The 27772-nt window shown below is 38.0% G+C and overlaps 1 protein-coding gene across 2 annotated transcripts in view; it reads right to left on the bottom strand.

Moving 5' to 3' along the window:
• ARIH1 (ariadne RBR E3 ubiquitin protein ligase 1) overlaps nt 1-27772 on the bottom strand; it is a 112300-nt gene that overhangs the window by 45296 nt on the left and 39232 nt on the right. The window contains exon 2 of one of the 2 annotated variants that reach the window (XM_002825635.6): nt 23458-23525. The exons of the other annotated variant lie outside the window; for it this stretch is intronic. Coding sequence (XP_002825681.1) covers nt 23458-23525 — 68 coding nt within the window. The remainder of the gene's footprint in view (nt 1-23457; nt 23526-27772) is intronic. 2 annotated transcript variants of the gene reach the window in all.

Below are 27772 nucleotides of genomic sequence, written 5' to 3'. Positions count from 1 at the left end.
TTTCACTATGTGGCTCCTGCACATCTTCCAGTAACTTTATTCTCAGGTATTTCAAGTTCTTTTTGTTGGGAGAAAAGCTGAGGCGGGGCTTGCATGTCTGCTAGACTGCTGGCTCCTTACTTCTAGCACTCCCATTATCTCAAGTAGCCATATGTTTCAAAGAAAATGCTAAACCCTCACAGCTGTAGCTCATTTGCTTGATACACCGCTTCCTTTTAACCCCCACATCCTCACCACCTGTTCGTTTGATCACCAATGAACAGCGTGGGCTCCCAGAGCTCGAGGCCTTCACAGCCTCCATACTAGCATTGGCCCCCCGGTCCCACTTTGTCTCGTCTTTTCTCATTCCTTTGACTCCGCCGGACTTTGTCGCCCCCACAGCCTGGTGTTGGGTCCGATCACCCCAACACTTTTACTATCAATCTGAATTCCTCTACTTTAGATAGCATGTACTGGAGTTTGCAGCATTTTTTAAAATAGCGTATACTGGAGTTAATAGCTTTTTTTAAAAAAATGAGTTAGGGTCTCACTACGTTGCCCAGGCTGGTGCACAGCAGCTTTTCACATATACAATAACAGCATACAGCCTTGAACTCTTGGCCTCAAGAGATCCTCTTGCCTCAGCTTCCGGAGTATAGGTGGGACTATACGTGCACACGCAGCATGTGGCTTGGAGTTTATAGCTTTTTGATCCATTCTAGAAGCCACCAAAGGAACTTTCAAATACTGCTAAGTATTTTAAATGAAATATGAGTGGGAAGCTAAGAATCCACTCATATTCTTGGGGGTAGTAGGCCTAGAAATCTTTTTATCAAAGTTTCATGTATTTGTTCTGATCTGTATTTATTATATGGTCCATTCACCCCTGACTCCACAATGTTTATTTGGAAATTACTAAAATCTAATATAGTTTTACTAGGAGTTGCCTATGTAATTAATACTTAAATACATTTCTTAATTTATAAAACTTAAATAATACATTGATCATCCCTTTGGTTTTGGTTGGAACTTCCTAAAGCTCTTCCCAGTTGATTATAGTTTTATATAATTTTTTCACTATTTTTTTTTTTTTTTTGAGACGAAGTCTCGCTCTTGTCACCCAGGCTGGAGTACAATGGTGCAATCTCGGCTCACTGCAACCTTCGCCTCCCAGGTTCAACCAATTCTCCTGCCTCAGCCTCCCAAGTAGCTGGGACTACAGGTGCCTGCCACCATGCCCAGCTAATTTTCGTATTTTTAGTGGAGACAGGGTTTCACCATATTGGCCAGGCTGGTCTCGAACTCCTGACCTTGTAATCTGCCCGCCTCAGCCTCCCAAAGTGCTGGGATTACAGGCATAAGCCACCGTGCCCGGCCCATTGTTTTTATATTATGTAGCCTTTCTTTCAAGAATAACTGTTTTTTGTCTCATAAACTTGATCACCTCCAATTACTTAGACATAATTCTAATGTTTAAGCGTGTTCAATTGCTCACTTTGGCCAAAATCCTTTCCCTCCTCAATATTCATATAGAGATAGTGTTCTATTTTCTTGTTACCTGTTGTTACTGAGGAAGTCTGGCCAAAATAATTTTCTCATTTTATTCTTTCTTTATTCTTGAACTTTAGCAGTTCCACTAGGCTTTATTCTAAGCATTTAACTTTCTCTTTTGAAATGTCTTTTGGATATTAATTACCTCAAGATCCTTTAGTCGTTAAGAATATGTTTGGTTTGCATCCAGTCTCTTAATTTGTCCTCCATGTCTACCATTTGCTACTTACTTCTTTGTCCTTTTCCTGTCTTCCAGATCTATTTTCTGTAATGCCTGCTCTATTTCTTTCTGCTATCAACGTGGTTTCAAGTTCTACAAAATCATTATTTATCCTTTCATTTTTTTTTCTGTTCTGTCAGTTCCCTTTTCACCTTCTTCTGTTGTTTTATCAGTTTACCTCTGATCCCTCATCTCAAGAGTCTTATGTTTAATTTCCTAAGACAAAGCTGATTTCTTCAAATTATGACTGTTTTATTTAAGACTACTATGCCTGGATAGTAGTCCAGGCATAGAATAGGCTGGATTCTTAACTACCCACACTGTTTACCTGGGAACTATATGGAAGTTCCTCCAGTTTGCTGGCTTCTATGTAAATCATTGCTTGTGAAAATCAGACCAAAATAAAAAGGAACTGACTCACAGTGTGAAGCATTGTAGCTGAGGCATCTTTAATGAGTTAACCAAATACTTCTCTCTGCTTCATTGACTTGAAAGAGCTGCAAAGCTTATCCCAGGACTGTGCTTCCCTCCTTCCCTGTAACCCTGCCTATCCTTTTCAGGAAATCATATTGATCAAAGTAAAAAAACAAGCAGCAGTATGGTTTCTCCTTCAGCCTTTCCTTAGTGAAGAAAGGGCACAAAGCAGGGTAACACCCATTCCTATGGCCTATATTTCTCTACATTAATATTTTCATATAGACAATTATCTGTCAATTTAAAAAATATTAGGTTTAAGCAGTTTCTCAGTAGACTGTAAATTCTCTTCTCTCCAGGATTATTTCTGCACATTGAGTATATTTACAGAAATACAGTTGAGCAACCTGGTACTCAGACAACTTTCCAGAATATTTGAATCTTAATTTTTCATTTTACTTGCCTGCTATAGAGAAACATATCAAATAATATGAATTAAATTTCAAGGCAGGAAAGTTACAGCCTAAGAGCTCTTATGTCTGGCTGAGGAGAGAGGAAATGGGGCTGGTAGGGACCACCACGCATCACTGCCATTCTAATATTTAATTTTATCTTCAAAGCTACTAAGTCTTCATACTTCATAAAGACCAACAACTATTGGAGAAGTACTAATTCTCAAAATAGAATCAGAAAAGCAAAATGTAAAACCAATTTAAAGATATAAAGTAGGCTTTTCTACACTGTATTCCTTTTTTTTTTTTTCTTTTTTTTGAGGGCGGGGGAGACCAAGTCTCTCTCTGTCACCCAGGCTGGCTTCATCCCAGCTCACTGCAACTTCCACCTCCCGGGTTCAAACATTTCTTGTGCCTCTGCCTCTGGAGTAGCAGATTACGGATGTGTGCCACCACGCCTGGCTAATTTTTTTGTGATTTTAGTAGAGATGGAGTTTCGCCATGTTGGCCAGGCTGGTCTCAAACTCCTGGGCTCAAGTGATCTGCCCACCTCAGCCTCCCAAAGTGCTGGGATTACAGGTGTGAGCTACCACGCCCAGCCTCTACGCTTATTCTTAAACTATCAGAGCTCAATCCTCCTATCCAGTCTTTTAATGCTTCCATAATACATTTACAAGTCAACTAGCTATTGCTATAAGCCTGAGAGGGAGTAAAAATAAACACACATATGAAAATTTATTTAAAAACACATTATAGATTATATGTATCCATGTATGAAAATGTATATACACGTAACGTTTACTTCTAAATGACCAAAACATTTCTGTTTTAACACTCACATGTGGCAGTTTATGGGTATCAGATTGCAATTTCAAAATACTACAAAAGTCACAATTATTCTATACCTTATAGTTCTGACAAAGAACAAAAATCCATGGTGCCAAAACCCTTCCAAGAACTGCCATTTCAACTCCCCCCAGCCACATTAACCTGTTAATGATGTAATTTTTTTCTACTTTTAGAAAATGTACATTTAAGGGAAAATGTCAAAGGAGCAAAGGAATATCTTAAATTCATTTAAATCATACGAATGAATAAGAACTGCCGTCACATTTATAAAAAGCAAAAGTAACGAGGTATGAAGATGACTGTCTTAAAACAGCAATATGGAATAATAAGTCATAAAAAATACTAAAATAAATATTTCTTTATCTTCTGGGGAATGGGATCGGAACTGAGGGTTTGGAGCACTATTTTTCATTTATAACTCTTGGGAAACTATTGGACTTTTAAAAAATCACGATCGTGTTACTTTGATAAAAAATTAAATTTAAAAAAGGGTTCCTGAGGCAGAATATAAGTTTTCAAACAAATTAAAAGATACTACTGCATCCTTTGTGGTTTTTAAAGTTATTCTTTCAAAAGAATGTAAGATGACTGGCATAACTACATACCTCTACTAGGTAAGTTCAGAATTCCAAAGAACCAAAACACATTAAGGATAGAAAACCTTTTTATCCTAAGGAAAGCTTTTAGCCCTCATGTTACAAAAAACAATAACAACAACAAGAAAAAATCAAATGAGAACTCACACAAATCTGTAACAGCTTGCTTTAAAAGACTTAGGTTTCTTAAGCTAATCTCTAAAAAAAAATGGGTATTCTATGTAGTTTTTATAGCTAAATATACATACTGCTCATATATTTTTCGGAAAAAGTAGAATACTTTCTGAGGCCATAAGATTTTTCTTATTTGCCTAATTTTTTTAAAAAAGGCATTATAATAAAATAAAACCTAAAAAAACAGCATTGTAATAAAATCTCCTGAGTTTGCTTGCTAAGCAAAAGAATGCTTGATAGAGCAGCTACTAATTAATACTACTTCCAAGTGGCAGCACAAAAATCTTACTGCATACTTTATCCTTTTCAGTTCTGAGCCAGGATGAAGGCAGGTGGATTAAGGAACTAACCACAGTGAAACAGATGTTAAGATAACTCTTTCTAGGCTCGAATTCGCAAAATCATAACAGAATCACAATAAACTATGCCATCTTCCAAAGGGATCCAATACCCATTTACAACAGAAAAACCTAAATACCCAAAAGCCAAGTGAACAGTAAATTGACCTCTTACATCCCCCCCATTCAGCTTTTACAATAAAAAATTTTGCTAATCAAAAAGCTTTTTTAAATAATAAAATTTTATTGCTTCTCATGAGTTTTAAAGGTAGATGTAAAACTATGCAGGTAAATAAAATTTCAAAAGAAAAAAAAGGGCTATGTGCAGTAGCTAGTGAGCCTGTGTCCCAGCACTGTGGGAGGACAAGCTGGGAGGATCGCTCAAGCCCAGGAGTTCGGAACCAGCCTGAACAATATAGCAAGACCCTATCTCTATTAGAAATAAAATTTAAAAGATAAAAATAAAAATATGGAGGACATTTACAAAAGAAGTTAATGACTATTCTTTTTCTAACACAGAATGGAGAACATCTCTACAATACAGGCTTTAGAAGACACAGATGCTGGTTTTCACAGGGTGTTCCAGCCACACTTACAAACACATGTGTCATCTTTACTGGTGGTTGTCTACAACTTCTCGCTTATGACTATTTCAGTTTTACCAAGATCATCAAACACATAAATTTGTAATCGGAGCTCCCTGGCATTTCAACAACTGTGAAGAATCCAAACGTTATAACTTATTTACAAATGTTCTCTGTCCCCACCCCACCCCCGCACTCCCAGGAGAAGGTTCAAGATTGTATTACTTTTTTAAAAGAGACTACAGTCCCCAAAACGACAAGAACCATTATTTTTAAAAAACTATTTTTACTTCAAAGAAAACCAAGACAGTGGCTTTTTGTGTCCACCCCTTTCCAAATATGTGCATTAAAGGAAATCTACAACCTCTGCTTAATGGTCTTTTGCTCCTGTTATACATTTTTATCTAGAAAATAAAACACACTACTACTTGTGATTCATGCAACAGTGGATCTGATTCCAACTGAAGAGAAATATCATTTCTTCAAGTATATAAAAAGAAATGTCTTTTTATTGTTTTGATAACATTTTTCAATATATCTAATGGAAGTCCTCAGGCTGTAAAAGTTGAAAGCCTATGAATCAAACAAGTATGTTTAAAATTTAGCTATGTTAAAATAAATTATCCATCAAAACACAAGGTAGTAACATAATTAAGTTCCGTTTAACATAGTTCCCTCACCTATTCAGCAACTATAGGTAGGAATTATGCTAGTTAGTTGTAATGTCAATTGTTTGGAAGGAAAGAGATGAATACCTGTTTGTAGTATGACATGCTACTTATCATGCAAGAATGGGAGAAGAATCCTAGAGAAGTACAGAAACTAACTTCAAGATGTTGAAACAAGTTGGTAAATGCGGTAAGAATATAGACAAGAAGAAGATATAGGAGGCATCGATTTGTGATGTACAGAATTGTACATGATGTCTATGAGCACAACCCCAGAATGAAGTATTCTTGATATGCTCTAATTCTGTACAAAGCTACAGCTCTTAAGACTGAGGCCTGAATAGCAGAGGGCATCCCAAGGAATATACAGTTATAAGCAAAGACATACAGAATGGAGTGAACGTACGCAAGGTTTTCAAACTCCAAATCTGGGGAGTATAGCTTTGATGCGGCAGAAACCACAAGAGTAGCAGAGGTTGCTCAAATAAGTTAACACAATCTAAGTTAAATTTAGGATAGATTTGATATACTAGAGCCTAGGAGAGCAGTGAGAAAAGCTGTCTTGGCAAAATGTAAGTTTACTTGTAGGTACAAAGGAACTATTAATCCTACATGTCCAGGAAAAAAGATGGACCTTCCCTTTAAGATTGATCCTCTTCCTATGTCTGTGTATACGTGTTTTAAAATGATTTTTATTTTGCAATAACACAATTCTAAAGAAGTACATAAACATGCAGCTTACAAACTGTTATAAAACAAACACCAGTATATAAATACCATCCAGGACAAGAAATAGAAAACTGCTAGTACTCTACAAGCCCCCCAAACGTATAATCACTACCCTGTTTTTTTTTTAATAATTACACCACCTAAATATGCATCCTTAAACAATGTAAACTTAGTTTCAACTGTTTTAATCACCGCCCTGTTTTTTTAATAGTTATACCACCTAAACACACATCCTTAAACAATATAAACTTAGTTTCAACTGTTTTTATATTTTATGTAAGTAGAACCATATAGTAGATAGGTATTACTTCAGGTCCTTTTCACTATGTTTTTAAGATTTATCTATGCTGTGGCTTGTAGCTTTTGCTCATTTATTTTGCACTGCTGAATAGTTACTAGGTCAATATACCATAATTATCTATCTAGGGTAATAGTGATAAACATCTGGGTTGTTTATAGGTTGAAGTACGAATAAATACTGCTATGAACATGCTTATATATGACTTTTTCTTTTTTTGAGACAGGGTCTCACTCTGTCGCCCAGGTTGTAGTGCAGTGGCATAAAAATGGCTCACAGCAGCCTTGACCTCCTAGGCTCCAGCAATCCTCCCACCTCAGCCTCCTGAGTAGCTGGGACTACAAGCAGATGCCACCATGCATAGCTAATTGTTTAATTTTTTGTAAATACGGGGTCTCACTATGTTGCCCAAGCTGATCTGTAACTCCTGGCCTCAAGCGATTCTCCCATGTTGCTGAGTCCACAGGCATAAGCCACCACCAGTTTTATATATGACTTTCAATGTAGACGTGCACATATTTCTTTCTATTGGATATATACCTGAGAGCGGAATTATTGGGTCAAAGAAAAAATAAATTTTTCATATTTCTTTCTAAAGACATTTATTCTAACAATTTATCTCTAGATCCTGATTTTTCCACATATACAATCACATTGTTTGTGAATACACAATCACATTGTCAGTGAATATTAACAGCCAGGGGCCGGGCCCAGTGGCTCATGCCTATAATCCCAACACTTCTGAAGACAGGCGGATTCCTTGAGCTCAGGAGTTCAAGACCAGCCTGGCCAACATGGTGAAACCCCATCTCTACTAAAAATACAAAAATCAGCCATGCTTGGGGGCACGCTCCTGTAGTCCCAGCTACTCGGGAGGCTGAGAGAGGAGAATTGCTTGAACCTGGGAGGTAGGGGGTTGCAGTGAGCCGTGATCTCACCACTGCACCCCAGCCTGGGAGACAGAGCAAGATTCCATCTCAAAAAAAAAAAAAAAGAAAAACCCCAACAACACAGGCATTTCTCTTACAACATTATATTTTGTTTTCATTTTTTGATGTTCTACTGGCTAGAATCATTTCTAGTATAATGCTGAATTGAACTGGAGATACGATATCCACATCTTGAACTCCCATCTAAAAGGGAAATCTTTTTTAACATTTCAGTGTATAAACTATGATATCTCCTACAAATGTTTCTGTAAGATTTATGAGGTTAACAAAGTTCTAGATTGCTAATAGCTTCTTTTTAAAATCACGAAGCAAATGCTCCTTGGCATGTCTGAAATGTTTTTCTCCTCAATTTGTTCAAGTGACCAATCATGCTGAATTGTTTCAGGTTAAACCAACCTAGCATTCCCAGGATTCACCTCAGGTGCCCATGCTGGGTTACCCTCCTTTTTATATATGTATTGCTGAATTCAATTTACTAATATTCTGAGGTGTTTCTGTTGTTCCAGTTTTTGTGTGCCTGTGTGTGTGTATGTATGGTTTTTTTGTATCTATGTACATGAGACAAACTGGTGTATAATCCTTCCTTGGGTTTTGGTATAAAGGTTATGATATCCTTATGAAGGCAGAAGATCCTATTTTTCTGTTCTTTAAAATAATATAAAGTTGAAGTTACTGTCATATTAAATGTTATGGTAGAACTTTCCAGTATAACCATTTGAACTTCAACTTTTCTTTATAAAAACATTTTACATTACGGATTTCATTTCTTTATAGTTAATAAGGATACAGGTTTACTATTTCTTATGTCAGTTTTGGGAAATTGCCTATTTCTAGGAATCTACCCATTTCGTCTATCAAGTTTGAACAGTTGTCCATAATTTTAAGAGTTTTTTTTTTAAACCATCCACAAGATTCTAGTGATACTCTTTTTTCATTCCTGATACTGGTTATTTAGGCTCTTTTTCCTAACCTCATTAAAGTGTCAACGTTATCAGTCTTAAAAAAAAAAAAAAAATCTTACGGCTTCTTGATCCCTTCTACTGCATGTTTTCTATTTTATTATATTCTGTTCTTTATTTCTTTCCTTGTATTTTCCCTATATTTATTTTGTCGTTCTTTTCCTAACTTGAGACCTCTAGCTTATTACTTGAGACTTTTAAGATGAATGCTTAGCTCATTATGCATTTAAGGTTATAATTCCAAAGTACAACATTCTGCAAGATTCTTCCCTTTAACAGACAAATAGTTGCTTAAATAACAATTATAAGTATCTGAAACTTCAATAAACACTGGCAGAACAAAATGTTAGTTGGCTTTAAAAAGATACAAAAGCTAGGTACAACATAAAACCATTTATATTAATTAAAACATACTGTTTATGAATGTATTTTCCATGATATAGTATTCTAGGTAAGGTTTATTTTCTTTCAAAAGATTGAGGTATCATCTTACTATCACTTTCACTGTTGCTGCTGAGCTATGCTCTAGAATATTATAATACCTATACTTTCACTCTTTTGAAAGCAGCCTTTCTTCTATCTCATTGCTTTAGATTTTTTATTTTTGCTGATTTTGTAGTTTTACTAAGATGTTTTTAAATGTGGATTTCTGGTCAGGCCCAGTGGCTCACGCCTATAATCCCAGCACTTTGGGAGGCTGAGTCAGGCAGATCACCTGAGGTCAGGAGTTCGAGACCAGCCTGGCCAACATGGCGAAACCCCATCTCTACTAAAAATACTAAAGTTAACCAGGCCTAGTGGCTTGTGCCTGTAATCCCAGGTACTCAGAAGGCTGAGGCCCTAGAATCCCTTGAGCCCGGGAGGTACAAGCTGCACTGAGCTGAGACTGTGCCACTGCACTCCAGCCTGGACAACAGAATGAAACTGTGTTTCAAAAAATAAATAAATAAATAAAAATAAATGTGGATTTCTTTTTACCATATTTCATAAAATCTAAAATGCTTTCGTGCTGAAATTTCATGATCTTAACAGAAGTTGACATAGAAAATTTTTCACGAGTCAAAATTTCAATCTTGTTGGACTGTAAGGTGCTATTAATTGAAAGATGCATCCAGATTTCAGATGTTAAAATGTGAAAAATCGTGTATCTTAGGATCAATGAAACAAGTAGCTATCACACATGGTACTGTTATGTTTCTTGAATCTATGACATTTGGGTCTTTTACCAATCTGGAAAATTCTCAGTCATTTTATCTTAAAATATTGCTTCTGCCACATTCTCTCCTCTCTTTCTAAAAAACTCAATGAGACCTTCTCATTATATCCTCTGTATTTCTTAACCTCTTCTGTATTTTCCATCTTTTAATGGATATACTTAATTCTGGATCATTGTTTGATTTTCAAATACACTAAACTCTCTTCAGCTTTGTCCAGTCTGCTGTTAAACTATCTCACCAAGTTAATTTTGCTTATTTTGTTTAGTTATAAAAATTCTGATTTTTTTCCAAATCTGAATGACAGCTCCCTGGTGATAGCATACTCATTTTGGTCTAGGTCTGACAATTCCAGTATCTTAAGTTCCAGGTTGTTATGTTTTAATTAGAAAAATAATTTGAGAAAATAGTTTAAGGTCTTAAATAATGTTATTTCCCTAGAGAAGATTTACGTTTGTTTCTGTTATATACGGGGGCTATCTTAACCCAAGTTCAAGGTTTAAGGTTTTCTGGACTACCCAAAAGACATGAAGATCATCTTCGGTCTTTAAGGAGCTAGCGTATTCAATTTTCGCTCTTAGTAGACCTAATATTCCAACTTCCCCCTCTACTATCCAAAGGGCAAACAAAACTCACAGCTAAGTCTCTTAGCTACCTCTTCTGGATCAGCATATACTGCTAGGGCAACAAGGACTGGAAGTTTGTTTCTCTAAATTTCTCTTGATTCCCAAACTCTCAACCTTGAACCTCTATTTCCTATCTTACTAATTATTTGATAATCTTACTTTTCAAACATGTTTCAATATTTCACCTAGCCTCTTCTAGTGTATTTAGTGAAAGGAATGGTCAAAATTACCCGAAGTTTCCCAGAGTCTCCTACATTTTGTCTCAGTTAAAACTAATTTTACTTCTCTTCCATCTACCCTCTGCTATCAATTTAGCTGTCATTATTGTAAGTCAGGACAATATTTTCCTTTTACCTGGATAGTTAAAATAGCTCATTTATTACTAGATTTTTTTTCTGAAATAATGCTTTTCCATCATTATTTCTCCATAAAACAACGTTCAACGGCTTCCCAATAAACAGAGAAAAATTCCAAATTCACTTACTTAAAATTCAAGGCCCTTATAACGTGCATTAAACATTTCCAACCATTTCCCCTCTATTCTTCACATACTCCAGACATTCAATCTCATAACTGTTCAACATACATTCCTTAAACTTTATGCCCACTTGGTTTTGTTTTCTGAGCCTTAAATACCCAGGTTCCCATATCACTTCTGCCCTTCCTTGTCCAATCAAATGCCACACCTCATTACTAAATCCTTTCCCACCTAAGTCAAAAATAAAAATTTATCTCTAAGTACCATGGAGCCATAAAAACTTATCTCCACGTACCATGGGGGTCTATTGTATGATACACTGTTGTGTGTAACTCCTCCTCACCAAGCTCCTGCTCAATGTCTTAAACACGATATTTAAAAAATTCCTGGCAGGGTGCAGTGGCTCAGGCCAAGAGAGGAGGACTGCTTGAGTCCAGGAGTTCCAGACCAGTGTGGTCAACAAAGTAAGGTCCCACCTCTACAAAAAATTTGCTAGGTGTTGTGGTGCACAGTCCTACCCACTAGGGAGGCTGAGGCGAGAGGATCAGTTTGAGCCCTGGAGTTCAAGGATGCAGTCAGCTGTGATCACGCCACTGCACTCCAGTCTAGGTGAGATAGTGAGATAGGGGGAGCAAGAATTCTGTGTTCTTAATCACTGTACTATAATGAGATGGTACATTTGCTTTTTTTTTTTTTTTTTGAGATGGAGTCTCGCTCTGTTGCCCAGGCTGGAGTGCAGTGGTGGATCTCGGCTCACCGCAAGCTCCGCCTCCCGGGTTCACGCCATTCTCCCGCCTCAGCCTCCTGAGTAGCTGGGACTACAGGCGCCCATCACCACGCCCAGCTAATTTTTTGTATCTTTAGTAGAGATGGGGTTTCACCGTGTTAGCCAGGATGGTCTCGATCTCCTGACCTCATGATCCGCCCACCTCGGCCTCCCAAAGTGCTGGGATTACAGGTATGAGCCACCACACCCAGCCATACATTTGCCTCTTGCCCTTCACTACTCTCCTCAATAATATGTGAATTGTTTTTTGTTTTTTGTCTGAGACAGGGTCTCACTTGGTCACTCAGGCTGGAGTACAGTGACATGATCACAGATCACATCTCCACCCTCCTGGACTCCAGCAATCCTCCTGCCTCAGCCTTCTGAGTAGCTGGGACTATAGGTGTGCACCACCACACCCAGCTAATTTTTTATTTTTTTGTAGAGATGGGGGTCTCCCTATGTTGTCCAGGCTAGTCTCAAACTCCTATGCTCAAGCGATCTTCCTGCCACAGTCAGCTAAAGTTCTGGGATCACAGGCATGAGCCACTGTGCCCGGCCCTGGATTGTTTAAACAGGAAAATTTTCACTATATTGTAGAATAGTGATAAATGTCATCAAAAAGGCAAGGTTTCTGAAAAACCAAATTTACTTTCACCATCCCTGAGGCTAATTATGAAATTATATATTATTAATAATGTGGCTACAAAAAGTTCCATGTTATCATAATCACATCCAAGTATTAACACTAGTACCTATCCATTAAATGGGTATTAATGCTTCAGAATGAAAAGTGAAAAGCTATTTGTAACAGAGTCCAGGTAAGACAGAAATCCTTCTTCAGGATTCTTTAATTATACCTGTCCAAGTATAATTAAGTTTTATAGGTGGGTTGAAAACTTAACCTTAAGTTTTATAGGTGGTTAAGTTTTCAACCACCTATATTTCATCCCACCTCAAACACACCAATTAATTCATTAGCATTTACCCTATATACTACCATACTATCAACTGAAGTGAGTTTTTAAATGTTATTATAATAGACCTACAAGAAATCTGAGCTGCAGGAAAGACAGTTTTTTTTTTACTTGTTATCAACTTAAAAGTAGCTCCATTGTTGATGCTGTGTTTCTAAAAGCTCCCAAAATGAAATCTGATTTACATTCATGTCATAATTTCAATAAAATTCTATTACAGAAAAGAAAACCTATAAATGGCTGGATTTAATTAAAATACTTAGTAAACAATGGCTATATATTAGGAACTGCATTATGTGTAGGAATACAAGATAAGTAGGATAGTTTCTGCACAAAGAACCTCAAATAGAAGTGGTAAAATACTAAATCAAATAAACAACACGGTGCAAAGCAGGTAGATCTTGAGAAATAAGAAAAGCTGTCTCAGAAGAAAAGGTTAACTTGAGTTTTGAAGGAAAATCAGGAAAAAAGTAAGAAAGGCAAGTCAGGCCTGGGTCAATGACAGTACAATTCCAAAGATGCTCCCTAGAGCTGCACAGTAAACAGAAGCCCTGGGTCAAAACACAATTGCAAAGCTGAGGGAGCAGAAAAATGAATTTGGTGACTATCACAAAAGTTTTGTACTACTAAAGTGTAATATGAGAACAGACATAAGGATACGGAGACAAAAAGAAGCTAGCAAGGTAAACAGAGGACACAATTCACTTTCCCATCCCTCCAGGTGAGAGAATTCCTCCCAGGCAGGAGCAGGGAGACAAACAGTTTATCAAAAACTCAGTACTCAAAGAAGGTTCAATGAGGTAATCTGTCAAAGGAGTAAGGAGATACCCAGCTTTCAGAGGTTGCAGAGGTATTAATTGTGGTGTCATATTCCCAATATTGATGTTATCAGCAGTGATACTTGTGCCCAATGGCAGCAGCAACAGTGCCTCCACTAAAATAGTTTGACATTGTGATTTTGGCATTTTCCTGACAGCACAACCTTCACACCTAAGATTCTCAATCTTTAATGTCTATTTCACTTTTAACTTCTTAAAGTTTGTTTATAATGAAAAATCCTGACTGATGTACCAGGAAAGGAGGAAAAGGTTCAAGATATGACAGATGAAATAATGGTGGCAATATCCCACAAAAATCATGATAGTATCAAAACCAAATGGAAGACTTGACAGATAACAGTTGTTGTTGTATTTCTGATTTTCTGCTTTGCTTTGCTTCATCTGGAGAGGCATGGAAAGAAATTAGTAATTATAGAAAATTCTATTTAGTTTATAAAACAGAAGAGAAATTAATCTGCAGAGATTTAAAAAAAAAAAAAAAGAGCATTAGACAGTAAAAGAAAGAAAATGGCAGTGGTCTGGAAAACTGCTATAATGGATAAAAGAAAGACCATAAAGTTAAAGGTGTCCTTTGTCCACCAGCTCCGACCTTTGCCCAAAATTTATCTTATTTAATTTTTTAAGAGTCAGGGTCTTCCTCTGTCGCCCAGGTTGGAGTGCAAGATCAGGGTTCACTGCAGTCTCTGCACTGAAGTGAGACTCCCACCTCAGCCTCTCTGGTAGGCAGCACTGCAGGCACACACTACCATGCCCAGCTAAGTTTCCTACTTCTTTTTAAAGGCGGAGTCTCACTGTGTTGCCCAGGCTGGTCTGGAACTCCTGGCTTCAAGTGACCCTCCAACCTAAGCCTCCTGCATCACTAGAATTGCAGGGTTGAACCACTGTACCTGCCTCAAAATTTATTTTTAAAAAGAAAAAATCACATTCATTTTTAGGGTCAGCATAAATTTGTTTCAACTACAGACTAAGAGGCATGGGGCAAACAAGAGGAATAACTGGCAAGGATCTATTTATACTTCTATTGCCCTCAGGGGACCATGAGCACCTCCCTCCAGGGTAGGGGCCATGGCTAATGAATAAAATAAAAAGAAATACTAATATGCCTGGTATATGGAAATGACAAAGGAGAAGAAAATTTTAAAATATTTCACAATTTTAACTAGGATAAGATTTATCTTTAAATATATCGAAATAAGGAGAAATGATACTTTAATACATTCAGTGTTACCCATTAGGAAGCATGATTTTTAAAAAATACGATGTTACAAACCTTATGGGCTATATGTAGACTAAAGGTAGGTATATTGCCTACCTTTTCTTACAATTCCTAGGATACTAAATACCTACAGGATTACCATATGGGTAACCTCAATTTTTATATGCAAAAAATATGGAGATTGAACATGGTGGCTCACGCTTGCAATCCCAGCACTTTGTGGGGCTGAGGTGAGAGGATCGCTTGTGTCTAGGTGTTTGAGACCAGCTTGGACAACATAGTGAGACCCTGCTTCTACAAAAAAATTGAGGAAAAAAAAAAGAATGTGGAGGAACACAGGGGTCACTGAAGCTACAACTACTTACATTCCATGTTTCTTTTCATTTTCCAAGGGAACTGAAGGAAGAAGTAATGGAAAGGGACTGGGCACTGTGGGTTTTTTTCACTTCTCAGGTGATTTTAATGGGCAATCACTTTAATAGTTTATCAGTCAATTCTTCTGCGTTTCCTAGATTATACGCTTTACATATAATTTATCTTCCTTTCTAGTCTTCATGTCACTTATTTAATTTTCCATGTATTACATTATTTATCAGAACTTCCAATACATTCAAATGGTGGTGACAGCCATAATCCTTGTTTGATTACAATGGGCATGTTTCTGATGCTTCAACATCAAGTATAATTTTATTGTAGATTTTAGTTGATACCTTTAATCAGTCTGAGAAATCACTTTCTCAGTTTGCTAAGAATCTAGTTTTCACTAAATCATGAGTTAATGCACAATTTTATTAAAATGCATAACTGACATTTATATGGTTATCCTTTATCTTCATAAATCTGTTAATGTTGTAAATGTTATAAACGAAAAAATTTTCCCCCGATGATGATCTATTCTTGCATTCTTAGGAGAAATCCTACTAAATTGGCCAGGCATAGTGGCTCATGCCTATAATCCCAGCACTTTGGGAGGCTGAGGCGGGCAGATCATTTGAGTTCAGGAGTTCGAGACCAGCCTGGCCAACATGGTGAAACCCCATCTCTACTAAAAATAAAGAAAAAAACTAGCCAGATATGGTGGCACACACCTGTAGTTCCAGATACTTGGGAGAGGCTAAGGCGGGAGAATTATTTGAACCTGGGAGGCAGAGGTTGCAGTGAGCCAAGATCGCACCACTGCACTCCAGCCTGGGTGACAGAGTGAGACCTTGTCTCAAAAGGAAAAAAAAAGAAATCCTACTTAGAGTCATTGATTCAATCATTATTTTATTTATAAATTCAACAGCTATGTTTATAGGTATCATTTTCTCATACTGTCTTTGTCAAATTTTGGAACTGGGTTATTCTGATCTGGCTAACATGAATTAATGATGTCCTACTATTTTCAATGTTTGGAGATAATTTTCTACAGGAACTGGCAGTTCCTTGAACATTTATTAAAGAGAACTTACCCATAAAATCATCCAGTACTTTTTGGGGAAGGAGTGGAATCTTTTATTATATTCACCATATTTTTCTGGTTATGGGTTTACTCTATTTTTCTACTTCTTCTTGAGGGACAATTTAGGTAATTTCCATTTCTAAGCTTTCAAATGTATGTAAAAGTGGGCCAGCTTGGGCCGGCGCAGTGGCTCACACAGCACTTTGGAAGGCCAAGGTGGGCAGATCACTTGAGGTCAGAGTTCCAGACCAGCCTGGCCAAAATGGCAAAACCCCGTCTCTACCAAAAAATACAAAAATTAGCTAGCCATGGTGGCGCATGCCTGTAATCTAAGCTACTCAGGAGGCTGAGGTGAGAGAATCGCTTGAACCGGGAGGCAGAGGTTGCAGTGAGTGGAGATTGCACCATTGTACTCCAGCCTGGGCGACAGAGCAAGACTCCATCTCAAAAAAAAAAAAAAAAAAAAAAAAAAGGCCGGGCACAGTAGCTCACACCCGTAATCCCAGCACTTTGGGAGGCCGAGGTGGGCAGATCACGAGGTCAGGAGATCGAGACCATCTTAGCTAACATGGTGAAACCCTGTCTCTACTAAAAATACAAAAAATTCGCCGGACGTGGTGGCAGGCGCCTGTAGTCCCAGCTACTCAGGAGGCTGAGGCAGGAGAATGGCATGAACCCGGGAGGCGGAGCTTGCAGTGAGCCGAGATCGCGCCACTGCACTCCAGCCTGGGCGAAACAGCGAGACTCCGTCTCAAAAAAAAAAAAAAAAAATTGTGTAAAAGTAGCATACACGGTATTTTTCCTACCTCTAATTATGCCTTATTCTCAATGTTGTGTCTTCTCCCCCTCCCCCAACACATTTGCCAACGGTTTATTTCCCCCTTTAAAAGAAAAAAAAACTTATTTTTTTTAGAGCAGTTTAAGGTTCACAGCAAACGTATGCAGAAGCTACAGCTCCCATATAACCCTGCCCTAACACACACACATAGCCTCCCTATCAACATCCCACACAAAGTGGTACATTCAATGAACGTACATTGACACATCATTGTTACCTAAAGTCTGTGGTTTACATAAGGGTTCTTATTTGATGTTATACATTCTATGGGTCAGGACAAATGCATAATGATACGTATCCACCATTATAGTATCATACAAAATAGTTTAGGCCCCCATCCACCCAAAAAAAAAAAAAAAACTGTGCTGTTGATTATTCGTCCCTCCCTCTTCACTAATCCCTAGCAACCACTTATCTTTTCATTTTCTTCATAGTTTTGCCTTTTCCAGAGTGTCACATAGGTGGAATCGTACAGTATACAGCCATTGCAGATTGGCTTATTTCATTTAATAATATGCACTTGAAGTCCCTCCATGGTTTTTCATGGTTTGATAGCTCATTTCTTTAGCACGGAATAATATCCCACTACTGGATGTACCACAGTTTACTCATCCTTTCATCTACTGAAAGATATCTTGGTTGCTTCCAAGTTTTGGCAATTATGAATAAAGCTGCTATGAACATCCATGTGCAGGTTTTTGTGTGGACACAGTTTTCAACTCATTTGGGTAATTATAAAGAAGTGTTGATTGCTGAGTTACATAGTAAGAGTACATTTTGTTTTTTAAGAATCTGCCACGCTGTCTTCCATTTTGTGGCTGTACCATTTTGCATTCCCACGAGAAATGAATGAGAGTTCCTACCACTCCACATCCTAGTCCACATTTGGTAGTCAGTATTTTGATTTTGGCCATTCTAATAGGTATGTACTGGTATCTCAATGTTGTTTCAATTTGCATTTCCCTGATGGCATAGGACATGGAGCATCTTTTCATTTATTCGCCATCTGTATAACTTCTTTGGTGAGGTGTCTGTTAAGCTCTTTGGCCCATTTTTTAATCAGATTGTTTTCTTACTGTTGAGTTTTAAGAGTTCTTTGTATATTTCGGACAACAGTCCTTTGTTACATGTGTCTTTTGCAAATATCTTCTCCCAGTCTGTCACTTATCTTCCAGAAAATTCATGTCAAAGATCTTTATCTTTTTTGTTGTTGTTGCTCTCTAGTTCATTAATATCTAATTTTATCTTAAATACCTTTTCTGCTTTCTTTGGGTTTATTTTATTTTTCTAACTTCCTGTTTCAAAGGCTTGGTCCTTTTTTTCCTTTTTTTTTTTTTTTTTTTTTTTTTACCTCATTCTCTTGTTTTTATTTTTCTTTTTTTTGAGACAGAGTCTCACTCTGTTGCCCAGGCTGTAGTGCAATGGCACAATCTCAGCTCACCACAACCTCCGCCTCCCGGGTTCAAGCCATTTTCGTGCCTCAGCTTCCACGTCCTACATAGCTGGAATAACAAGTGTCCATCACCATGCCTGGCTAACTTTTGTGTTTTTAGTAAAGATGGGGCTTCACCATGTAGGCCAGGCTGGTCTCAAACTCCTGGCCTCATGTGAGCTGCCTTCCCTGGCCTCATGTGAGCTGCCTTCCCTGGCCTCACAATGTGCTGGGATTACAGGTGTGAGCCATGGTGCACAGCCCAGTTTTTTACCTCATTTTCTTTTTCTAATAAAAACCCTTAAGACTGTAAATTTCCCTGTACTTTTTCAGCCACATCTCATATTTGTATTGTCATTATTTAATTCTAATTATTTTAATGTAAGAATAAACCAAGAGAGATAAAGCAAAAATTGTACCCACAAAACAAGAACAAAGTTATTAAAAGGAATAAGATGGATACTGTTGAATAAACAATTCAATACGACTATAAAGTAGAATGGATGCAGGAAGAAAAGCAAGATAAACTGAGGAATTTTCACAGAACAAAGTCAAAAACAAAGATGAGTACAGTCACTGGCACTTGCCCAAGTGTTGGGGGTGGTGAGATGAATACAGAAGAAGTATTTTTTAGAAAGTTAGAAGACATGCTGGATGCAATGACTCATGCCTGTAACCCCAGCACTTTGGGAGGTGGAGAGGGGCAGATCACCTGAGGTCAGGAGTTTGAGACCAGCCTGGCCAACATGGTGAAATCCCCTCTCTACTAAAAATACAAAAATTAGCCAGGCATAGTGGTGGGTGCCTGTAACCCCAGCTACTCAGGAGGCTAAGGCAGGAGGATCCCTTGAACTCACAAGGCGGAGGTTGCAGTGAGCCAAGATGGCACCACTTGCACTCACTCCAGCCTGGCTGGCAGAGACAAGACTCCATCTTAAAAAAAAAAAAAGACGACACGGAAAGAGATCCACAAGTTTCAACATGGATCCAGGAATTCCAGAAAGCATCAAGAGAATGGAGAAAAGGTATGCTCAACAAATAACAGCTAAGAACTTCCAAAACCAAAAATATGAATTGTCAGACTTAAAGGGCCCAACTGTTTATGTTTTCAAAACTCACATCCAGAAATATTACAGTAAGTTTCAGTATATTAAGAGTTTCTATTATAGGACTTAAAGTTTGTCACATATGAAACAATTTATATTACAGGATATATTCTAGAGGAAAAACAGTGTATTTAGAAAAAAAATAGTGGTATGCAAAAAGCAAATTAGCCAGAAAAGGCGGGGCAGGGTGGGGGTGGGTATTAAATACATACACAGTAAAAACGCTTACAATCAAATAAAAAATTCAAATATCGACTGGGCACAGTGGCTCATGTCTGTAATTCCAGCATTTTGGGAGTTCAAGGTGAAAGGATTGCTTGGGTCCAGGAGTTTGAGACCAGCCTGGGCAACATGGTGAAACCCCATCTCTACAAAAAAATACAAAAACTAACTAGGTATGGTGGTGCGTGCCTGTGGTCCCAGCTACTGGGGATGCTGAAATGGAAGGATTGCTTGAGCCCAGGAGGTCAAGGCTTTAGTGAGCCACGATCTCACCACTGCACTCCAGCCTGGGTGACAGAGTGAGACCCTTTCTCAAAAAGAAAAGAAAAAAAAAAAAAAATTCAAACATCAACTTATCAAGCTGATAGGGAAAACGAAAGGACAAAGAAAAAAATTTATGCTACAGTTTTTGTCTTGTACAGAGGATGGATTAAAACTTCAAGTAAATATTGTTAGAAACTTTTATATAGTTTTAAGTAGGCATGTACAAATTGTAAAAGTGACTAGAAAAACTGAAATAGAATACATATATAAATTTGAAATTATTCGAGAAAAAGGAAAATCTGATGAGGCCAACAGAATAAGCGAACAGAAAACATAACAAATATAAAGCACAACTTAAAATGACAGTAATTTAATCTAAACATTAATTATAAAACATGAATATGTTAATCTCAGATATTAAAAGATAATAGTTTTTTCATTCAGATTTTTTTAAACAGCACCTACATGGTATTTACAAAAGATACTCCTAAAACCCAGAAAGGCTGAATATTTAAAAAATGGAAAAGATACATTAGTCAAATGCTTTAAAAAAAAAGAAGTGTGGCAGTGCTAATAGCAGACAACATAAAATATAATGTGAAAATCATTAAATGAGACAAAAAGATATTGCATATTGATTTTAAAGACACTATTTAAAGACTTAATTATAAATCTTTTAGGTACCCAATAGCTTATCTACAGAAACTACAAGGAGAAACTGAAACATTCACATACTCAGAAGTTTCCCAGAAACCTCCTTTTAATTTAAATTCACACTTAACCACCTATTTTTTTAGAGCAATTTAAGGTTCCCAGAAAAACTGAGGAGAAGCTACAGTTCCCATATGAAGTACAAAATTTAGTACAACATTAAATCCAATAGTACATAAATATTAAGTACAATATTTAATGGAAAAATATTTTCAGCAGTGTTATAGGACAAAATTCAGAATGTCTTGGAGAAATACATTAATATGAGAGAAACTCTGAGTAAATCAGTGTTAATTCATTAGAGTTTCACAAGTAAACGATAAAAACTCTTTCTCCTAGTAGAGGTGTCATCAAATAAAAAAACCTGAAAGTAAATGTTACCAAAATTAAGAGACACCACTGATGTCAAAAAAATATGGTCAGGGCTGGGCACAGTGGCTCACAACTGTAATCCCAGCACTTTGGGAGGCTGAGGCGGGCAGATCACCTGAGGTTGGGAGTTCGAGACCAGCCTGACCAACACTGAGAAACCCCGTTTCTAATAAAAATACAAAAATTCGCCAGGCGTGGTGGAGGGCGCCTGTAATCCCAGTTACTTGGGAGGCTGAGACAGGAGACTCGCTTGAAACCAGGAGGTGGAGTTTGCGGTAAGCCGAGGTCACGCCATTGCACTCCAGCCTAGGCAACAAGAGCAAAACTCCATCTCAAAAAAAAAAAACAAAAGAAACAAAAAAAACATGGTCAGTATGCATAAAAAGAAAAATCAAACTAGTTGAACCTGTTATCCTTCATGAACCATGGGAAAGCTTTATATAGTATGTGTTTGTTTTGAGATGGAGTCTCACTCTGTTGCCAGGCTGGAATGCAATGGCGCGATTTCGGCTCACTGCAACCTCTGCCTCCCAGGTTCAAGCAATTCTCCTGCCTCAGCTTCCCAAGCAGCTGGGACTACAGGTGCGCACCACCACACCCAGCTAATTTTTGTATTTTTAGTAGAGACAGGGTTTCATCATGTTGGCCAGGATGGCCTCGATCTCTTGAACTTGTGATCTGCCCACCTCGGCCTCCCAAAGTGCTGGGATTACAGACATGAGCCACCACGCCTGGCCTACAGCATGTGTTTAAGACACAAGTTTTGAAGTCCAACAAACCTGTGTTTGAGTGTTAACGCCTGTGTACAAAACTTAGATAAAAAATTTAAGCTTCAAACCTTAGTTTCCACATTAAATGGGGATAACAGTTTCTAGCCTCATAAAGCTATCAGGAGGATAAAATAAAATGCTTGATAGTTATTATTGTTACTATTAAATTGTAATTTAATTTAATTACTATTAAATTGTAATTTAATTTAATTACTATTAAATTGTAATTTAATAGTAACAATAGATATTATTTACAATGTAATTTAATAGATGCAAGGTGTATGAAATGGGGTGATATTCTCGGTATTATTTATGTTTTATAAAGTACTCTCTGAATTTTAAAATCAAATGGGAAATACTTTCCATTTATTTCTATAATATATGGGTTCTCAGTTCCCAACAACTAGGTTTAATTTTTTATTAAACTTAGAATTGATAATGAAATAAATATAAGTTGTCAACCTACCACCATCAACAAGTTTCCCAAATTTCCATTCAAACAAATTTCCAATCTAAAGAGCAGAACAAGATTAAGAATGACACTAATATTGTCATTCTCCAGTCCCACTAATTTCTTCTCTTTTAAAACTATACAGATTTTCAGAAAGAAAATATTTTTTAAAACCCAATGGAATAGAATCCTGCCCTGAAACCAGAGAACCAGTCCAAGCACCTGGTCTGGTGGCCAGAAAAGCCTAAGCAACTTCTCAATTTTGTTTCTACTGAATAAATGCTACTAATAACAGGTTAAAAGTTTATGAGCAAGAATTTTTTTTTTTTTTTTGAGATGGAGTCTCGCTCTGTTGCCAGGCTGGAGTGCAGTAGTGCCATCTCTGCTCACTGCAACCTCCGCCTCCCAGGTTCAAGTGATTCTCCTGCCTCAGCCTCCTGAGTAGCTGGAACTACAGGCGCACACCACCACACCCAGCTAATTTTTGTATTTTTAGTAGAGACGGGGCTTCAGCATGTTGGCCAGGGTGGTCTCAATCTCCTGACCTCATGTTCCGCTTGCCTCAGCCTCCCAAAGTGCTGGGATTACAGGTGTGAGCCACCACGCCCGGCTGAGCAAGAAATCTTTTTAAGTAATTAAAGGAGGATCTTATTCACGTACTCCAAGAATGTTGTCAGGTGCTTTTTTTCTCTACCTGCTTTCAGTTCTTCGTACCCAAGAGGACATATGTAGAAGATACTGAAGCACCACCCCCAAACACACATACTCCCAAATAAAAAGAAACATTAAGACTGAATTCCCTAACATTAAATTTACTGCAAAATTTACAAAAGGGGAATACAAGAAATTAAAGCAGTCATGAGTTGCACACTGGTTTGTCCACATGCTGGTATATTAATCAATTCCCTTAAATTTGGTTCAATAGGCTTTCTGTGTTACTTCTAAGTACAAAGCTGACAATATAGTTCCTTACCTTTCCATTAGCTTCTCTTTATCCCAATTGAAGTGGCTAAGGAGTATTCTTGTGATAGTTGCTGGATTCTAAAGAAGGAGGGGAAAAAAAGTCATTTTAAGGTAATAGCACTTCATTGACATTTAGTGAACTCCTAGGTTGAAGTTAAATTTTCATAATACTCCACCCAAATTTCCATCCCTAGAGTTATTTCTTTATTCCTCTAAGGAAATATATTTTAATGATAAGATCAAGACTAATTAAACATAGTCTGCCACACTACTATGTCAGGTTTCTTTAGGATTCGAAATAAGCCAAAAAGAAATTAAACAGAAAGTAAGTTACTATAGTAAATCAGGTGCTGTCTTAATTGCAAAAAAAAATAATTTCAACAGACTGCCACATCAGCACACTAAATGTAATCAAGAAAATTTCAGCCAGGCAGGGTGCTCATACCTGTAATCCCAGCACTTAGAGAGGCCAAGGCAGGCTGACTGCTTGAGCTCAGGAGTTCGTGACCAGCCTGGGCAACAAGGCAAAACCCGTCCCTAATAAAAATACAAAAATTAGCCGGGCGTAGTGGTACACACCTGTAGTCCCAGCTACTTGGGAGGCTGAGGCACGAGAATCACCTGAACCCAGGAGATGGAGGTTGCAGTGAGCCAAGATCACACCACTGCACTCCAGCCTGGGCAACAGGGCAAGACTCTTACTCAAATAAAAAGAAAATTGTTTTAAAAAAAGAAAATTTCCAACACTCAGGCACAATCGCATGTGCGTATAGTCCTAACCACTCGGGAGGCTGAGGCAGGAGGATCTCAGGCCCCGGAGTTCGAGTCCAGCCTGGACAACACAGTTAGACCCAGTCTTTTAAAAAAATCATTTAATACCTTGTACACTGAATAGTTCAAATGAGTTCAAATCACTTTTAAGTTAGAAGGATACTTCAGAGATATTTAGCCAAAATGAAAAAATACTGTACCACATAGTAGTTTACAGGGCATACTTTTAGGCTGCTATTTCAAGAAAAAAAAGTTACCACTATGAAATAAAACCAAAGTTTACTGCCTTATCATTCAATGCTGTCACAAATATCTCCATTTCCCAAAAAACTAGTGAGCTTACTATTTGTGCACAAAATTTTAACTCAAAATGCAATGGGGCCTAAGAAATCAGCAAGGCCTGACTCATTCAAAGATACAAGAGCTAGTTACAATAGCAGAAGTGGAACTCAAACATGTGTCTGCTTATTTTTATCTCATATATAATTTTACTACATCAAATAACCTTCCAAAAAAGATCTCTGTGGACTAAAACCACTTTACTTCACCACAAGCGGACCATAGTTAGCTACAGATTTAAAGTAATCTTGTATAAAAATAGTGTCATGAAAGAAATGTCAATTGTTTTCGACAGTACTATTTGTTACAGAAAAATTTACACACATGCATACTCCTCCAAAAGCCAAAGATATAGACACTCACTCACCTTAGTACATCTTGCTAATCTAGGTACTCCTTACTTCTTTGGACCCACACTCCCCTAAGAATCTGTCTTTAACAGAGCACTGCTGATAGACACCACCCATCTATAAGAGTTAAGATGTGAAAAGAAATATTTTAACTGATCCTAAGTTACACGTTTATTTGTAGAGAATAGAGACACTGTCATCTCCAGCTCTTAGAAATGTGATTTAAAACTTTTTTTAAAAGAACTCAGAGATTAAAAACAAGTTTTAACAAGAGGATTTGCCTACAACTGAAATAAAGTCACTAATTTAGATTTAGCTATATGTAAAATAAGCTAAATCTTAAGTCTCTCCATCAATCAAGAGACTTAAGTCTCCTGTTATTAACTAAAATTGCATGACTATAACTTTGTGGCATCCAGTACACTATATTTTCTACCACTGGATAGGGTGCTTGGGGCAAAATATTTCAGGAATTGTTAAGAGCCTCAACTTGCAAAAAGGGAAAAAACAGAGGGGAGGGAGTATAACTTGATGTTGCTAGTGCCAAATATTGCTTCTAGCCACAAGTTCCCAAATCTGTTATTGGTTTATCAAAAGTAACTATGGTAAGATTTGTTAAAACAGATTCCTAGTTTCCACCACCATATTTTTATTTAATATGGTTAGGGCAAGGGCTCCCTAAATGTGCTCACTCTACCATGTGAGGCATGACAGGTAGGAGACTCAAACTATAATTCCATGCTTCTGGCTAGGGGAATAAAGAAGGCCCCTGGGAGCTGAAGAATATAGGTGAAATCACTGATGATTAAGACACAGAAAAGTAGATACCTAAGTCTGTGGGCCCAGCTGCAATCTATCTATATATATGCGGAACAGATCCAAAGAAGTATAAGGGAGGCTTTCACAATAAAATTAGGATATAAATCACTGCTCAAGTGCTAGATCAACCAAAGTGGGAATGGGAGGGGCAAATGCAAAAAAACTGAAGAGATAATGGAACCACTGCCTATGTAAGATGAGAAAGAATTTGCAGGTATAAACTAACTAGGTCGATTTGTCTACTAAAACAAATCTTAAACTTTCTCTACAGCATTTCAACAGGACTCAGAATCTCACAATACAATATTCAAAATGTCCACGATAGAATCTAAACTACCAAACACAGCAAATACAAAAACAAAAAACTGACCAATTCTTAAAGCAGAAGATACAACAGATGCTGACTTCTAGATGACCCAGATATTACAATTATCAAAGACTTTTAAAGCAGTTATTTTATTTTTTTTATTTATATTTTTTATTTTTCAAGATGGAGTTCCACTCTTGCTGACCAGGCTGGAGTGCAATGGCACGAACTCGGCTCCCACAACCTCCACCTCCCGGGTTCAAGCAATTCTCCTGCCTCAGCCTCCCAAGTAGCTGGGATTACAGGCATGTGCCACCATGCCCGTCTAACTTTTTGTATTTTTAGTAGAGACAGGGTTTCTCCATGTTGGTCAGGCAGGTCTCGAACTCCCGACCTCAGGTGATCTGCCCACCTCGGCCTCCCAAAGTGCTGGGATTACAGGCCAGCAGTTATTACAACCATGATCCATTAGGTAAAAAAAGAACACCTTAAAACAAATGAAATATGAAATTATCTTTTTTGTTGTTTTTTTGATGGAGTCTTGTTCTGTCATTCAGGCTGGAGTGCAGTGGCGTGATCTAGGCTCACTGCACCCTCCGCCTCCTGGGTTCAAGCAATTCTCCTGCCTCAGCCTCCTGAGGGATTACAGGGGCATGCCACCACACTCAGCTAATTTTCTTTATTTTTAGTAGAGAGGGGGAAACCCCCTCTACTGGTCTCGAACTCCTGACCTCACATGATGCACCCACCTTGGCCTCCCAAAGTGCTGGGATTACAGGCATGAGCCACTGCACCTGGCCATAATTCTTAAGACAAGGTCTTGCTTTGTTGTCCAGGATGGAGTGCAGTGGTGCAATCTCAGCTTGCTGCAGCCTCAACCTCTTGGTTCAGGTGATTCTCCCACCTCAGCCTCCTGAGTAGCTCAACTACAGGCATGCACCACCGTGTCCAGCTAATATTTTGTATTTTTAGTAGCGACAGGGTTTTGTTATACTGCCCACGCTGGTCTCGAACTCCTAGGCTCAAATGATCCTCCCACCTTGGCCTCCCAAAGTGCTGGGATTACAGAGCTCAGTCTGAAATTCTCAAAAAAGAAAGAGTTTACTATTTTTTTAAAAAATGAAAATTTTAGAACTCACTCACTGGACCAGCTCACTATCAGAAAGAAGATGACAGAAGAGTCAGTGAACCTGAAGATATGGCAACAGAAACTATCCAATCTTAACAAAAGAGAGAAGAAATATGTTTTAAAAATAAACAATCTCTCAGGGCCCTATAGGGTATCAAAAGGTACCAAGCTAGAATTCTGTATTCACTAAAAGTATAGTTTAGAAATGAAGACAAACACATTATCAGACAAAAAAGCAGAAAACAGGCTAGGTGCAGTGGCTCATGCCTCTAATTTCAGTGCTTTGGGAGGCTAAGGCAGGAGGATCACTCGAGCCCAGGAGTTCGAGACCAGTCTGAGCAACATGGTGAGACCCCGTCTCTACAAAAACTACAAAAAATTAGCTGGGCGTGGTGGCGTATTAGTCCCAGTAGCTGAGGAGGCTGAGGCTGCAATGAGCTGTGATCACACCACCGCACTCCAGCCTTCCAGCCTGAGACAAGACTCTGTCTTTGGCGGGGGCAGGGTAGGGGGTAGAGGGAGAGGGGGACAGAGAGAGAGGGAGGAGAGGGAGGGAAGGAGAGAGAGGGAGGAGAGGGAGGGAAGGAGAGAGAGGGAGGAGAGGGAGGGA

This window comes from Pongo abelii, chromosome 16, assembly GCF_028885655.2.
Source record: "Pongo abelii isolate AG06213 chromosome 16, NHGRI_mPonAbe1-v2.0_pri, whole genome shotgun sequence".
Taxonomy (NCBI): domain Eukaryota; kingdom Metazoa; phylum Chordata; class Mammalia; order Primates; family Hominidae; genus Pongo; species Pongo abelii.
Note: the sequence above shows the minus strand (reverse complement) of the source record. Positions and strands in the feature narration are given on the sequence as shown.